Here is a 14655-nt window from a genome sequence, read left to right as displayed (position 1 = left end):
GCTGCCACCAAATTCCCTTTCTTACTTTAATTTCTTTCCTATTTTAAAAGTTTTCTATTTGTGTATCTAATTGTATTATCTGTATATATAAAGACTATTGATTTTTATATGTTAATTTTGGATGGTACTACCTTATTGTTTCGTGTGAGGTATTTTTATCACTGATTCATGCTATCATTAATTCACTTAAAATTTTAGAGGGGGAATTTAACCTCAAGTGATAATTTGTGACAGAAGTAGTACAGAGTAGTTCTACAAAGGCTTTACTGTGTTATCAGATCTTTTTGTGTCATAATAGCTGTAAAAGCAAATGAATTTTGTTGTTGTTTTCCACTTTAAAAATAGGCAGTTTCAGAAACAAAATTAATCTCAAACTTTTAGTTGTAGGATTTCATTTAAGAGGGGAGAAAGTATGAAAAAAAAAGTATGTAGCATATAGACAGGGTATTATTAACAACAGCAGTTTGGGGTAGCTCTCCAGACACTTACCCTTCTCTGTACAAGCTTATTTCACTTCTCCTATGATAACAATAATGACTTGGGCCCTAAATTTCTCTCTCTGTAGTAGTTCTTACTCCTGATTCTTTTTATTGTGATAAAATACATGCAGTATCACATTTAATATCTTAACCATTTTTTCTTAATGGAGCATCTCAAGATTTTTTTTTAAGTTAAAAAAATTTTTTAAACAGTCCTCTTTTTTAAATTTATCTTCTTGGGAGAGAGGGAGAGAGTATGCAGAGCCCAAAGTGGGGCCCCAGCTCACCTGAAGCAGGGCTTGAACTCATGACCCATGAGATCATTACCTGAGCCAAAGTCAGATATGCTTAACTGACTGCACCATGTAGGCACCCCAGTTTTTTAAATGTTTATTCATTTTTGAGAGAGGGAGAATGAGCAAGAGAGAGAGAGCGAGCATGAGCGTAAGTTGGGGAGGGGCGTGTGCGCACGCGCACACACACACTCACTCACTCACTCACTCACTCCAAAGCAGGCACCGTGCTGATCAGCACAAAGCCTGATGAGGGGTTTGGAACCCACAAACTATGAGATCATGACCTGAACCGAAGTTGGACGCTTAACTGACTGAGCCACCCAGGCACCACTATCTTAACCATTTTTAAGTGCGTAGATCAGTGCACCTGATAGCTGTGTCATGGCAGCAACAAGTCTAAATAAAACCTCATTGGGTGTGCTTTGCCAGAGATTGAAATTGGCAGAATCATCAGTCACAGAAACTTCTAGGTCAATTGCATAATAAGGGGCTCTAAAGGTAGAGAATATGGCTTGCTGCACAGATTCTAGCACAACTGTTGGTTTGGACTTCTCTCACAGAATGCATATTTGCAGGAAAGCTGATATAAAGGAACAAGTAAAGTGCCAATGGGACTCACATAGAGGCTTTCATACCTAAAAAATTCAACAAGATGCACAGTCTCCTTTTTGATAGTGGAGTGGGGTATCGGGAGACCTATGAGGGATTAGATATTGTAAATCTGCTCACATAGTAAGTTCATTTGTTGAGGAAGTCCCTGAATTTAATGTGGTTTTACACCTGGCCTTGGTGGGAGAGGTGTGGTCGTATCGCAGGAAGAGCTGTTGAGATTGATGCTACTGACTCAACAGCCAATAGCAAAAGCTTTGGAAACCAGAGGATAGACACTTGTACTAAATCCTGACATACCTATTGGTGTGGCATTTGGCAAGGGGATTTAGATTGTCCACTATACACATGAACTGACTTGATCCTCTGGTATAAGTGGTATGGCAAGGAAGACACTGGCAATGTCCAAGACGACTTAGCAAGTACCGTCAGTCCTTGGAATAGATTTAGTCTGTAGCAGCTGTGACTGTGAGCAGTAACTAACTCAGTTGACAGTAATTTACTATTGTGAGTCCCCAGCTCCTGTTCACCTTTTTTCAGTGGTCTTGCAAGGTTTTTGTGTTGAGGTAGTGCGTCTGTTACTTTAAGTTTTTCATCAAGGTTGTGGTTTCCCTTTGTCCTTCTGGAATTCTGTTCCTCTTCTCTTTGGGCCACCCAGGGAAGGGAAGTGGTTTGGGGAGCAATTTTTATGTCCCATTAGCATCTCTTGATTGGGGGAATACTTTTTGGCACTTACAGGGTGGGTAATGACAAGCATATAACACAGGTTTGTAAACTTTTTTCTGTAAAGAACCAGATAGTAAATATTTCAGGCTTTGCATATCCTATACAGCCTCTGTCACAGATCAACCCGCCCCCCCGCTTTTTAACAGTTCTTTAAAAATACAAAAATTATGCCTAGGTTGGGTGTCATATTAATTCCTGCTACACATTTAAGTATATAAGCAGCAAAAGAATAATTACCGAAAGGCTTGGCCTACAAAGTCCATGTTAGCATCCTTGCCCTACTGAATCTGTCCACTGAATCCTAGTGCCTTTTTCTTTCATGGGCCCAGATTTATGTGTAATTACTGTTTGGTGGCAAACTATTATGTTTCTAACTAAATGCTTCAAAATCTATATTGTGTCCTGCTGTAAAAGCCTTAGCAACCCCATTTCCTGTTGTCCAAGTTTTTAAAAAAGATTTTCATGGTACATTTTTTCAGGTTTGTAAACATAATCACTTCCTCAGAGTTTTTAGATTTGTTCTGTATTCAGTTTTTAAGATCATCACTACCAGGCCTCTTACCACAGGGTCTCCAGTAAGTGTTTGTATATCATCTCTTAAATTGACTGAATTTTATTATCAAGTGTTTTTAAGAATAGATTCTTAGAACCTCTATTGTCTTGAATTTCTTCATAATGGAAAATCATTCCTGCCTTAACTTTAGAATTCTTCTGCCATTCTGTGGGTTGCCTTTTAGCTTTGCTGTTTTCTTCACTGTGCAGAAGCTTTTTATTTTGATGTAGCTCTGCTAGTTTACTTTTGCTTTTATTTCCCTTGCCTCAAGAGTCATATCTAGAAAAATGTTGCTATGACTGATACCACAGAAATTTTTGCCTGTGCTTTATTCAAGGACTTTCATGGCTTCAGGTCTCAAATTTTGGTCTTTAACCCATTTTGAGTTTATTTTTGGTGTATGGTGTATGAAAGAAAGAAAGAGTTTGGTGAAGGAAAGTGGTCCGGCTTCCTTCTTTTGCACGAAGCTGTCCAGCTTTCCCAGCACCATTTGTTGGAGAGACTGTCTTTTCCCCATTGTGTCTTCGTTCCTCTTTTGTTAATAATTAACTGACCATATAACTGTGGATTTATTTTTGGGTTTTCTGTTCTTTTCCATTGATCTATGTGTGTCTCTCTCTTTTTTTTTTTTTAATGATAATTTACTTTTGAGAGAGAGAGGAGAGCACAAGCTGGGGAGGGGCAGATAGAGGGGGACAGAGGATCTGAAGTGGGCTCTGTGCTGACAGCAGTGAGCCTGATGTGGGGCTTGAGCTCACAAACCCTGAGATCATTACCTGAGCTGAAGTCAGACACTCAACTGACTGGGCCACCCAAGTGCCCCATATGTGTCTGTTTTAAAAAGTTGGTGGTTTTTTGTTTTTTTTTTTAAACTTTTAAAAAGTTTGTTTTGAGATAGTTACATCACAAGTGGGAGAGGGGCAGAGAGAGAGGGAGACAGAGAATCCCAAACAGGCTCCACATTGTCAGCATGGAGCCTGATATGGGACTTGAACTCACGAAACTGTGAGATCATGATCTGAGCCCAAACCAAGAGTTGGATGCTTAGACTGAGCCGCCCAGGCACCCCTGTTTTTAATGCCAGTACCGTACGGTTTTAATTACTACTCTTTTGGAATATAACTTGAAACCTAGAATTGTGATACCTCCAGTTTTATTTTTCTTTTTTAAGATTGCTTTGGCTATTTAAGGTCTTTTGTGGTTCCATATAAATTTAGCATCATTTGTTCTAGTTCTCTGAAAAATGTTATATTTTGATAGGGATTGCATTAAATGTGTAGATTGCTTTGGGTAGTATAGACATTTTAACTATATGTTCTGTTTTTGGTGTAGTTGTAAGTGGGATTGTTTTCTTTATTTCACTTTCTGTTGCTCTGTTATTAGTGTATAGGATGACACAGATTTCTGTACATTGAGTGCTTTTGTATCCTATTATCCTCTACTGATTTCTCAGTGGAGTCTTTTGAGTTTTCTATATGTAGTAATCATGCCATCTACAAATAGAGTTTTACTCCTTCCTTACCAGTTTGGATACCTTTTATTTCTTCATGTTGTCTTCTGTGGCTGGGACTTCCTGTACTGTGTTGAATAAAAGTGGTGAGAGTGAGTATCTCATCTTGTTTCTGACCTTAGGGCAAAAGCTCTCAGTTTTTCACCATTGAGTGTGATGTTGGCTGTGGGTTTTTCATATAAGCCTTTATTATATTGAGGTATGTGAGGACTAATAGGTATTTTTACCTCTTTCAGAAGCTAGAGGGAATGGCAGGGATGCGATACAAAAGCTCAGCCAAGGCAGTAGGAGTTTTTGGTAAAGCTCCAGATTCAGCTCTCTTTTTTTAATACTTGATGAAATGTCTTGTACTAGGTTTTAATCTGTCAACTATGTGGGATATCTCATTCCTATGGGAGAATGCCCGAAGATTTTATAGAATTCATTCTTAGCCTAGATCCTTCCTTGACTTCCAGAGTCAGCACCTCTTCACTCTTCCTGTCTTTTATCTCCTACTTGTTCCTTTTTTTGCCCTGAAGTGGGTATTACTCTTTAGGCAGAAAAATAACAAATTAAGGGGGTGGGAAAATAAAAAGATAAAAGGTCTCTTCTTTCCAGATTTGGGGGTTTTTGTGATATTCTCAGAATTCTAGGGAATTGGAAGCAGGAAAAAGCTGAATTCTGTACCTCAGACTTGGACAGTTTCTGGTCTTATTTCTAAAATTTTCCGTTTCATTGCCTGGTTGCCAGTTTTTGTTTAATGCATTATTATTTTTGTAAATATTATAAGTATTATTGCAAACTTTTTCTTTTTTGAAAATTTTCTTTATTTTGAGGGGAGGGAGCGTGTGTGCGTTGAGAGGGACAGAAAGAGAGAGTCCCAGGCAGTCTCTGTGATGTCAGCAGTTAAGGAACCAGCGAGGTTACCACCTGAGCCGAAGAAATCAAGAGTTGAATAGACTGTCCCACCCAGGCACCTCTGTTTAATGCGTTATTATTTGCCTTTGCCATCTCCCCAGTTTCAGTTGCTGTTGGGTTTGTTTCATTTCTTTTTCTTTTTTTTTTTTTTTTCCTACTGGTTCCCGTTTGTTCATTTGATTTTTACTTGGTTAACACTGGAAAAATTTGATATGATATTTCACATCACCTTTTTAAGTGCTGAGAGTTAGTTGAACATAGGCACTCCTTCCTTAATAGAAATTCACTCAATTCCAACACAAAATTGTGTTATGTTAAAATAACTCATATTTGTTTTTTTAAAAAAGTTTTAAATGTTTTTATTAATGTTTTATTTTTTAATTTTTTTTAATGTTTTTTATTTATTTCTGAGAGTGAGACAGCATGAGCAGGGGTGGGGGTTCAGAGAGAGAGAGGGAGACACAGAATCCAAAACAGGCTCCAGGCTCTGAGCTGGCTGTCAGCACAGAGCCCGATGTGGGGCTCGAACCCACAAACGGTGAGATCATGACCTGAGCTGAAGTCGGACGCTTAACCGACTGAGCCACCCTGGCACCCCTATGTTTTATTTTTGAGAGAGAGAGAGAGAGAGCGCACGCGAGACAGAGCGTGCACGCGTGTGCACGACTACACACATGGGGGAGGGACAGAGACTGAGGGAGACAATCAGAAGCAGGCTCCAGGCTCTGAGATGTCAGCACAGAGCTCAGGTGGGACTCAAACTCACAGACTGCGAGATCATGATCTGAGCCAAAGTCAGACATTTTAACCAACTGACCCAGGTGACCCCATTTTCTTTCTTACGTTATGGCTACATGATTACTATCTAATAATGATGAACTCTTAAGAATGATGAACTAACTCTTCTTGGCATTTAGTGATAATGAAATTCTTTACTACGTACCAGTGAACTTTTATTAAAAATTTACTCTAGATTTTTTTCTGGGAAGTAACTTCAGGCTTCTAGTATTCACTTTTTAATTTACACCAAACATTTCTGTCAGTGGTTCAGTGATTATATGCATACTTTCAAAATTCTCTTTAAGATCTGTCTAATTCTTTTGGGTCTAAACACACGAATTTATTTTAAGGGTTATCTCTATTGTGTACTTTAATTTTTCTTAAAATTTTTTTCTTAATGTGTGTTATTTTTGAGAGAGAGGGAGAAAGAAAGAGTGAGCAAGCAGGGGAGGGGCAGAGAGAGGGAGATACAAGCTTCAGGTTCTGAGCTGTCGGCACAGAGTCCATTGTGGGTTTGAACTCGTGAATTGTAAGATCATGACCTGAGCCAAAGTCAGACGCTTAACCAACTGAGCCACCTAAGCACCCCTTAATTTTCCTTTAAGAATTTATTTACACATTCCAGTTTGCACACTGGGACTCTAAACGTAGGTTTAAAACTCCTATATAATTGTCCTTAAAATAGTTCATTCTGGAACTAAAGCTACTTTAAAATTTTCTCCCCCTTCTTTCTTTTCATCTTTTCCTTCCTTTCTCTACTCTTTTATGTTTCCATGTTAAAATTTCTCATCATAGCCAACTTGTCTATTTTTTTCCCTTGAAATTTAAGTCTGCTTTTAAAAAGTTTTGTTTAAGTTTCTTCAAGGGTGTAGATAAAAGAGTACTTTGTGATTGTTTAAGTGATTTGTTTCTGATCTACAAAAATAGGTCCTCTCATGGCTCATTTAAGGATTAAATGCGATGTATGCCTTTGTATGATTCTGATTGTTATTGTTAGCTGTGCTCACCGATTCAGTTGGGAGCAGCACTGGCTGTTCTGACCTGTGGAGTTACAGAAAACATACCCGGTACTGGTTATTTCCTTCTGGTTGTTTCCCCTGCACGTGCAATACAGTTTTAAAACTAATTCATGTTAACCATTTTCCTAAATCTCTAAGTATTCTTTCAGAACATACTGATTTTAATGGCCATTATTTGGTTTTGTAATAACTTTTTCAGCCACATCTCTGTTGTTGCATATTCAGATTGTTTGCAGGTTTTTCTCATTGCAAATAGTACTATAATAAACTGTATTTAACCCTTTGTTCACCTCCTAGAGGTGAAATTACTAGGACAGAGAACATTTTTATGGTTTCTAATTCTTTTAAAATTGTCCTTTGCAATTTATAGTCTCTTTAATGTATGCAAGTACCCATTTCACTATAACCTGAGGAACACTGAGTTTTATAAAAAGCAAAACCCAACAATTTTGATTATTAGTGGGAGAAAAACATTACCTTTAGTTCTTTAATGGATGAGTGGTACTTTTTTTTTTTTATTTAGTGAATCTTTGTTTCTTTTGTGAATTGCCCTTTTTACATTGTTCTATGGTGCATACATGTGCATATATGTATATATTTTAGTGATTTGTAAAGGAATTTAATCAGTGCTAAAATATAGACAGATTTATTTTACTCATTTTCCAAATTTTTGTTTTTTAAAAGGTTTTAAATGTAGAAGCACTTTAAATGTAAACAGCTAAACTGCTTTTTCCTTTTATAATTTTTATTTTGTCTTTATACTTAGAAAAGGCTTTTCTTTTTAAAAAGTTAAAGATCTCAAAAATATTTTCTATCCATTTAGATTATTTTAACTGTTATTTAACTCTTTAAAATAATCTATCTTGATTTTGTTATATTTTGAGTAATGTACTCTCCCTCAAGTTATTAACCAGTTTTTCTAGTACCGTTACTATGTAATTTTGGTTTTTCCTTGCAGATTTGGAATCCCTTCCTTATCATGTGCTAAATATTTACATATAATTGAATCTCTTTCTGCAATATCCCTTTGTTGTGTGGCTCTACTAAAATCAGCCTCTCTCTTTTTTACATTTATTTATTTTAATGTTTATTCACTTATTTTGAGAGTGTGCAAGCAGAGGAGGGGTAGGGAGAGAGGGAGACTCAGAATCCCAAGCAGGTTCTGCCCTGGCTATATAGAACCTGGTGCAGGGCTCTAATGCATGAACATTGAGATCATGACCTGAGCCGAAATCAAGTCGGATGTTCATCCAACTGAGCCACCCAGGCACCATTCTCTCTCTCTCTCTCTCAAAATTTTTTTAATTATTATTATTTATAGTTTGTCAAGTTGGTTTCCATATAACACCCAGTTTCCATCCCAACAAGCGCCCTCCTCCATGCCTCCTCCATACCCTTCTCTTTTTTTAATCTTACCCCCAATTCTTATTTAAATTCCAGTTAGTTAAAATGCAGTGTAATATTAGTTTCAGGTGTAGAATTCAGTTATTCATCACTTACATACACACCTAGTGCTTATCACAACCCTAGTGCTCATCACAGCAAGTGCCCTCCATAATCCCCATCACATATCTAATCTATTGCTCCACAAACCTCCCCTCCAGTAACCCTCAGTGTGTTCTCTGTAGTTAAGAGTGTGTTTCCATGGTTTGCCTCCCCTCTCCCCAGACATGTTCATTTGTTTTCATTGTTAAATTTCACATATGAGTGAAATCCTATGGTGTTTGTCTTTCTCTGATTTATTTTTATTATTTTTGATGGGTGAGTAATATTCCATTGTGTATATATACCATATCTTCTTTATCCATTTATCAGTTGATGGACATTTGGGCTCTTTTTATAATTTGGCTATTATTGAGAATGCTGCTAAACATTGGGGTGCATGTATCCCTTAGAATCATTATTTTTGTTTCCTTTGAGTAAATAGCTGGTAGTGGTAGTGCAATTGCTGGATTATAGGGTTGGTCCTTTTTTTTTTTTTTTTTTTTTTTTTTTTTTTTTTTTTTTTTTTTTTTTTTTTTTTTTTTTTTTTTTTTTTTTTTTTAAGTTAAGCCCCAATGTGGGGCTTGAATTCAAGACTCTGAGATTATGAGTTGGATCCTGGATGCTGATACCAGGCTCCCCAGGGTAGTTCTGTTTTTTAACTTTTTGAGAAATCTCCATAGTGTTTTCCAGAGTAAAATCAACTTATCTCTTTAGTGAAAATAATTAGACTGTTTTGATTCATATTTTACAGACTAGTAATATAATGTGTTCATGGTCTGTTTCCACGGTCTGTTTTCCACGGTCTGTTTCCATGCAGTCTTCATGTCAGGATACATTTCCTGATGTGTCACATAGGACCAGAATTCTGTGTGATTCCATGATGATTTCTATAGGTTTGTATTTTCATACCTGTACATGTGCATCCCTTGCCTTTTACTCTCAGGCAGTTTGCACGTTTTAAGAGTTTGTTTACCTTGTTGTTATTCAGGGTCATTTACTGTTGAAGCATCCCATCTCTTGTAGAGTAAAACCCTTGAGGAGTAACACCCAGTATGTGAAATAAAACATGTGAAATAAAACATTTCATCAAGGATGAAAAGGCTTTTTCATTATCTTTATGGGAGAAAAATATTGATACAGAACTTACAGACCCGGGATCATTTGAACCTCATATTTATAAATTAGATTGTAATTTATACTTTCTTTAATTCTCATTATCCAATTGTGTATTCTAGTCTTGTTTCAATCAGCTACTGTTGCTTGGTAAACCACTCCACAACTTATACTGGCTTATAACAGCAAGGTTCAGCAGGAACAATTCATCTTGCTTCCAGGTGTTATCAGCTGGGTTTACCTATGAAGCTACATTCAGCTGGTGGCTGCCAGGGTAGTGTAAGATATAAGCCTTTTTTAAAAAAAATATTCTTTTGGCATTTTTAAGTCATTTTACTTCTACTAAATTATTCCGGCAAGGTAGTCTTATTCACGTGTTGGATCCTGCTGGCTATAGCATGAGGTACTTCAGTTTTTCTCCACAGGATCTCATTCTCTACTTGATTGATTATCTGTCAGAGAGTTTGAAGTGGTTATTTACATGGTGGCTGGAAATCAAGGGGCAAAGGTGGAAGCCATCTAAGACTTCGTAAAGCTTTGGGCTCCTGAACTTCTACAGCATCACTGTGCATATCCTCTTGGCCAGAGCAAGTCACAGAGCTAACGCAAGTTCATGGGGGGTGGAGAAGAGGACATGTTACCATGGGAGGAGCAGTGATATCCAGCAGAAGCAGAGGCAGGATTCCTGGGTGGTCATTACTAAGATCTGTTGCAATGAGAATGATAGAGACAGTGTGAGTGGGGGAGGGGCAGAGAGGGAGGAAACAGAATCTGAAGCAGGCTCTAGGCTGTAAGCTGTCAGCACAGAGCCCGATGCAGGGCTCAAACCTAAGAACCTTAAGATCATGATGTGAGCTGAAGTCAGATGCTTTACTGACTGAGCCATCCAGGCTTCCCTAAAATGTAACTCTTTTAAATAAGAGGACATTTCACTCCTAATACTGATTCTTATCTACCTGATTCAAGCAGTTGAAAGCAATTTGGTTAAAATTTTTGTAATTAAATAAAGTTGGGCTCTTAATATGTAATTCTAATTCAATTGAATTCTTATATTTAGTTTATCAGTTTTAGTACTTTAAAGTGAAAATAGCACACCACAACTTTAAATTACTAAAAAAAATTTTTTAAGTTTATTTTCAGATAGTGAGAGAGCATGAGTGGGGTTGGAGCAGAGAGAGTGGGACAGAGAGAATCTCAAGCAGGCTCCATGCTGTCAGTGTCGAGCTCGAACTTACAGAACTGTGAGGCCATGACCTAAGCTGAAAGGAAGAGTCGGACGCTTAACTGATGGAGCTACCCACACACTCCTAATTATTTTGGTTTGAGATAGCTAATTCATCCATTTTTCAGAGTAAACCTTGGAAAGAATGTCTCACTTCAGTTTCTGTTCCCTGGATTCCAGTTTGTGGGCCATACAATTAAATGCATAGTGGTGTAGAATCTGACACTATTCTAATGTGATGGTGCATGTCAAAGTGCTATGTAAATTTTAAAGTGCAGTTTATAAGATGTACCAAAAGTATTTGGTGTTTTTTTATTTTGTTTTAAATGTTTGTTTATTTTGAGAGAATGAGGGGAGGGGGAGAGAGAGAATCACAAACAGGGTCCATGATCAGCACAGAGCCTGATGCGGGGGCTTGATCTCCTGATTGTAAGAACCTGACCTGATCTAAAATCCAGAGTTGGATGCTTAACTGACTGAGCTACCGAGGAACCCCTTTGGTGTTTTTAAAAAGAAAAAATTCTATGTTGCTTGATATAAATGCAGCAAATAATTATAGACTTCAGTTGTTTATATTGTTATTTTAGGTTGGTCAAGAATAACTGAGCTGAAATCACTTAAAATAATTTATACTAATATTACTATACATCTTAATGTATAATTATACTATTTTACTAGTATTGTATATAAAATAATACGACTACAATAAAAAGTAATGTTTTTATTTTTTGTCAAGTATTCATTAACATTTTCAGTTACTAAACAGAATTATGAAAGAATCATCTTTATGATTTAAATGATATAAATTTAAATTGGATTTTATTTCTGTACATTTCTAGAAATATAAAGAAAAGGACAAACACAAACAGAAACACAAGAAGCAACCAGAGCCATCACCTGCATTGGTTCCTTCTTTGACTGTTACCACAGAAAAAGTAAGTTTTAAGTGCCATATTTTGTTTTATATAATAACTAGGTATGTGCTGGCTTTTATCTTTAAGAAGTATTGTCATTCTCAGTGTCCTGGTTCCCTTTAACTTTTCCTATTTCTTTAACCCTACGTTAAGCACTGATTTCCATTTCTTTTGTCTTTTATTATACGTTCTGTTTATACTCTGTTTTGAAAAATAGTAAGGCTAATAACTTGAGAGTCATCATTGAGATTAAGAATTTGGGCTATAGAGTGGGCTTTGCCCCCTGTGATTTTGAATTCTGGCTTCACCACTTAGTCTTCATTAACCTCTTTGTAACTTTGTTTGATCATCTGTACAGTGGGGGAACTAATTATTGGAATTCAGTAAGATAATATATGTAAAACAATTGCAACAATATCTGGTTTATAGGAAGTATTATAGTAAATCTTAAATGTACCTAATATGGAAACAAATGAGGACAGAGAAAGGTGACAGGACACAGTTAGCGAGGAGCGGGGGAAGGGTGAGGGTTGAGGCTGGGCAAGGGCCAGTCACTTAGGGCTGTAGAAACCAGTGGAAGGACTTTAGTTTGACTAAAAAGCGATCCATTGGTATCTTCTGAACTGAGATGTAATATCATCTGACTTAGGTTTTGTCAAGACCTCTGGCTGCTTCGTAAGGATCTCTGTTTTGGATCGACTGTAGAGAGTCAAGGATGGAAGCAGGGAAGCCATTAGGAGATTATTAAAATAATGCAGAGAGATATGAATATATTTAAACGTAGAACCCATGTAGCTTTCTCATAAAGAAGGTGAGAAGTGTGAGAGAAACAGAGGATCCAAAGAAGAGTCAAAGGGTGTCGGACCAGATAACTAGAAAAAATGGAATTGCTGTTAACAAAGCTGGGAAAGACTGTGGGTGTGGTAGGTTGAGGGCAAGATGAGGAATTCAGTTTTGGATATGGTATTAGTATTCTCTTGCTTCCAGAACAAATTTAGCAGTTTAAAACAATATAAACCTATTATCTCCCTGTTCTGTAGGCTGGAAGGCTGGGTGGGCTCTGCTGGTTACTCTGGATCTCTCATAGCTAAAATTGAGGTGGATGGCCTGGGTTCTTATCTGGGAGCCAGAGCTTCTAAGCTCATTCAGGTTATTAATTTATGCCCATTTCATTTCCGGCTCTCAGCTGGAGTCTGCCCTTAGCTTCTAGATGCTCTCTTTGGCCCTTACACACGTGTCCTTGCATCTCAGAGCCAGCAGTGGCCTGTGGAATCCTTCCCATACTTGGAATCTCTCTGACTGCTTCTCTGCTGCATCTTTTCTGCTTCTGGCCACAGAAAGTTCTCTTCTTTTAAGGGTTCATGAAATTAGATTGGGCCTGCCTGAAAAAACCAGACTATAGTTTTATTATTATTATTATTATTAATTATTATTTTACCTTTTTTAATGTTTATTTTTGAGAGAGAGAAAGAAGGTGTGAGCAGGGGAGGGGCAGAGAGAGAGACAGACACAATCTGAAGCAGGCTCTAGGTGCTGAGCTATCAGTACAGAGCCTGACACAGGACTCGAACTTGTGAACTGCAAGATCATGACCTGAGCCAAAGTTGGACACTTAACTGACTGAGCCACCCAGGCGTCCCAGAATAATTTTCTTATTTTAAACTCTGAAGCCTTACTTAAATTAGCGAAGGCCCTTTTGCCATGTAACATGACCTATCACATGTCTTAGGGATTAGGATGTGGACGTCTTGGCTGGGCTGTTCTGCCTATGTTAGGGTTGAAATGTTTATTAGATATCAGGTAGAAATGTTAATTAGCCAGTGGCATGCATAGTCTGGCATTTGGGATAGAGGTCCACACTTTGGATACAAATTGGGAATTGTATGCATATAGAATTTACTTAAAGCCATGAGAGTGGGTGTCAGTGGAGGAATGAGTGCAGGTGGGGAGGCAAAGAGGCCTTAGGACGTCCTCGAGCTGCCTGTGTTGAGTGGTCTGAGAGAAGAGGTGAAACTAGCAAATAAGAGCGAGAAAAGGGACAGAGTTTGGAAAAAAACCAAGAGGTTGTGAATATGCTGGAAGTGAAGTTAGAGAAAAGAAAAAAGTTAACGGTGTCATAGTAATATGAGGACTAGCTATCATATTTAGTTATATGGTGATCTGAAAGTTCTAGTTTGAACTTTCTAGAATATAAAAATGGAAACATACAGTATTTACACTTTATCTTCTTTCACTCAGCATACTTTGAAATTCATTCATGTTGTGTGTATCAGTACCTTCTCTTTGTTGCTGACTACCCTCTATTGTATGCACATACCCTAATGCTTATCCATTCAGTAACTGATGGACATTCAGATTGTTTCCTAGTGTTTGGCTATTAACAAAGGTACTAGGGATATAATACAAACCTTTATATGGACAGATTTTTCTTGCATAAATACCAAGGAATGTAATAACTGGGTCACGTGGTAGGTGTATCCTTAAATTTTAAGACACTATGAAACTGTTTTCCAAAATAGTTGTACCATTCAGTGATTCTCCCAGCAGGGTACCGGAGTTCTGTTCCTCTGCATTCTCTGCACCACCTGGGATGGTGAATTTTGGCATGTCTGGTGTACCGGTGTGCAGTACTTTCTCACTGAGGTTTCTGTTTGCATTTCTGTAATGACTAAATTATGTTAACATCTTTCTGTGTGGGTATTTGCCATTTCTTTACTTTCTTTGGTGAGGTCTGCTCAGATCTGTCCATCGCCTGTCCTTTTTTGTTGGCTTCTCTCTTCTGAATTTTGTGAGAAATTAGGTGCTCTAGATGTGAGTCCTTTATCATGTACATTATTTGCAGGTAGTTTTCCTCACTCAGTGGCTTAAGCAGACATTTTTTTTTCTTTTATGTTTATTCATTTTTAAGAGAGACAGAGCCGGAGAGGGAGCGGGAGAGGGGCAGAGAGAGGGAGATACAGAATCCGAAACAGGCTCCAGGCTCTGAGCTGTCAGCACAGAGCCCGATGCAGGGCTCGAACCCATGAACCATGAGATCATGACCTGAACCGAA

General features: G+C 37.7%; 1 protein-coding gene across 7 annotated transcripts in view; it reads left to right on the top strand.

Moving 5' to 3' along the window:
* The window catches only part of MLLT10 (MLLT10 histone lysine methyltransferase DOT1L cofactor), a 229503-nt gene that overhangs the window by 123361 nt on the left and 91487 nt on the right, over positions 1 to 14655 (top strand). For all 7 annotated transcript variants that reach the window (XM_039233039.1, XM_039233038.1, XM_039233044.1 and 4 more), the window contains exon 9: positions 11529 to 11624. In XM_039233039.1, the coding sequence (XP_039088970.1) occupies positions 11529 to 11624 (96 nt within the window). The remainder of the gene's footprint in view (positions 1 to 11528; positions 11625 to 14655) is intronic.

Source organism: Hyaena hyaena, unplaced genomic scaffold (assembly GCF_003009895.1).
Source record: "Hyaena hyaena isolate Hyena2069 unplaced genomic scaffold, ASM300989v1 scaffold_72, whole genome shotgun sequence".
Lineage (NCBI taxonomy): Eukaryota > Metazoa > Chordata > Mammalia > Carnivora > Hyaenidae > Hyaena > Hyaena hyaena.
The sequence above is the reverse complement of the archived record's forward strand: the minus strand, read 5'-3'. Positions and strand labels throughout refer to the sequence as shown.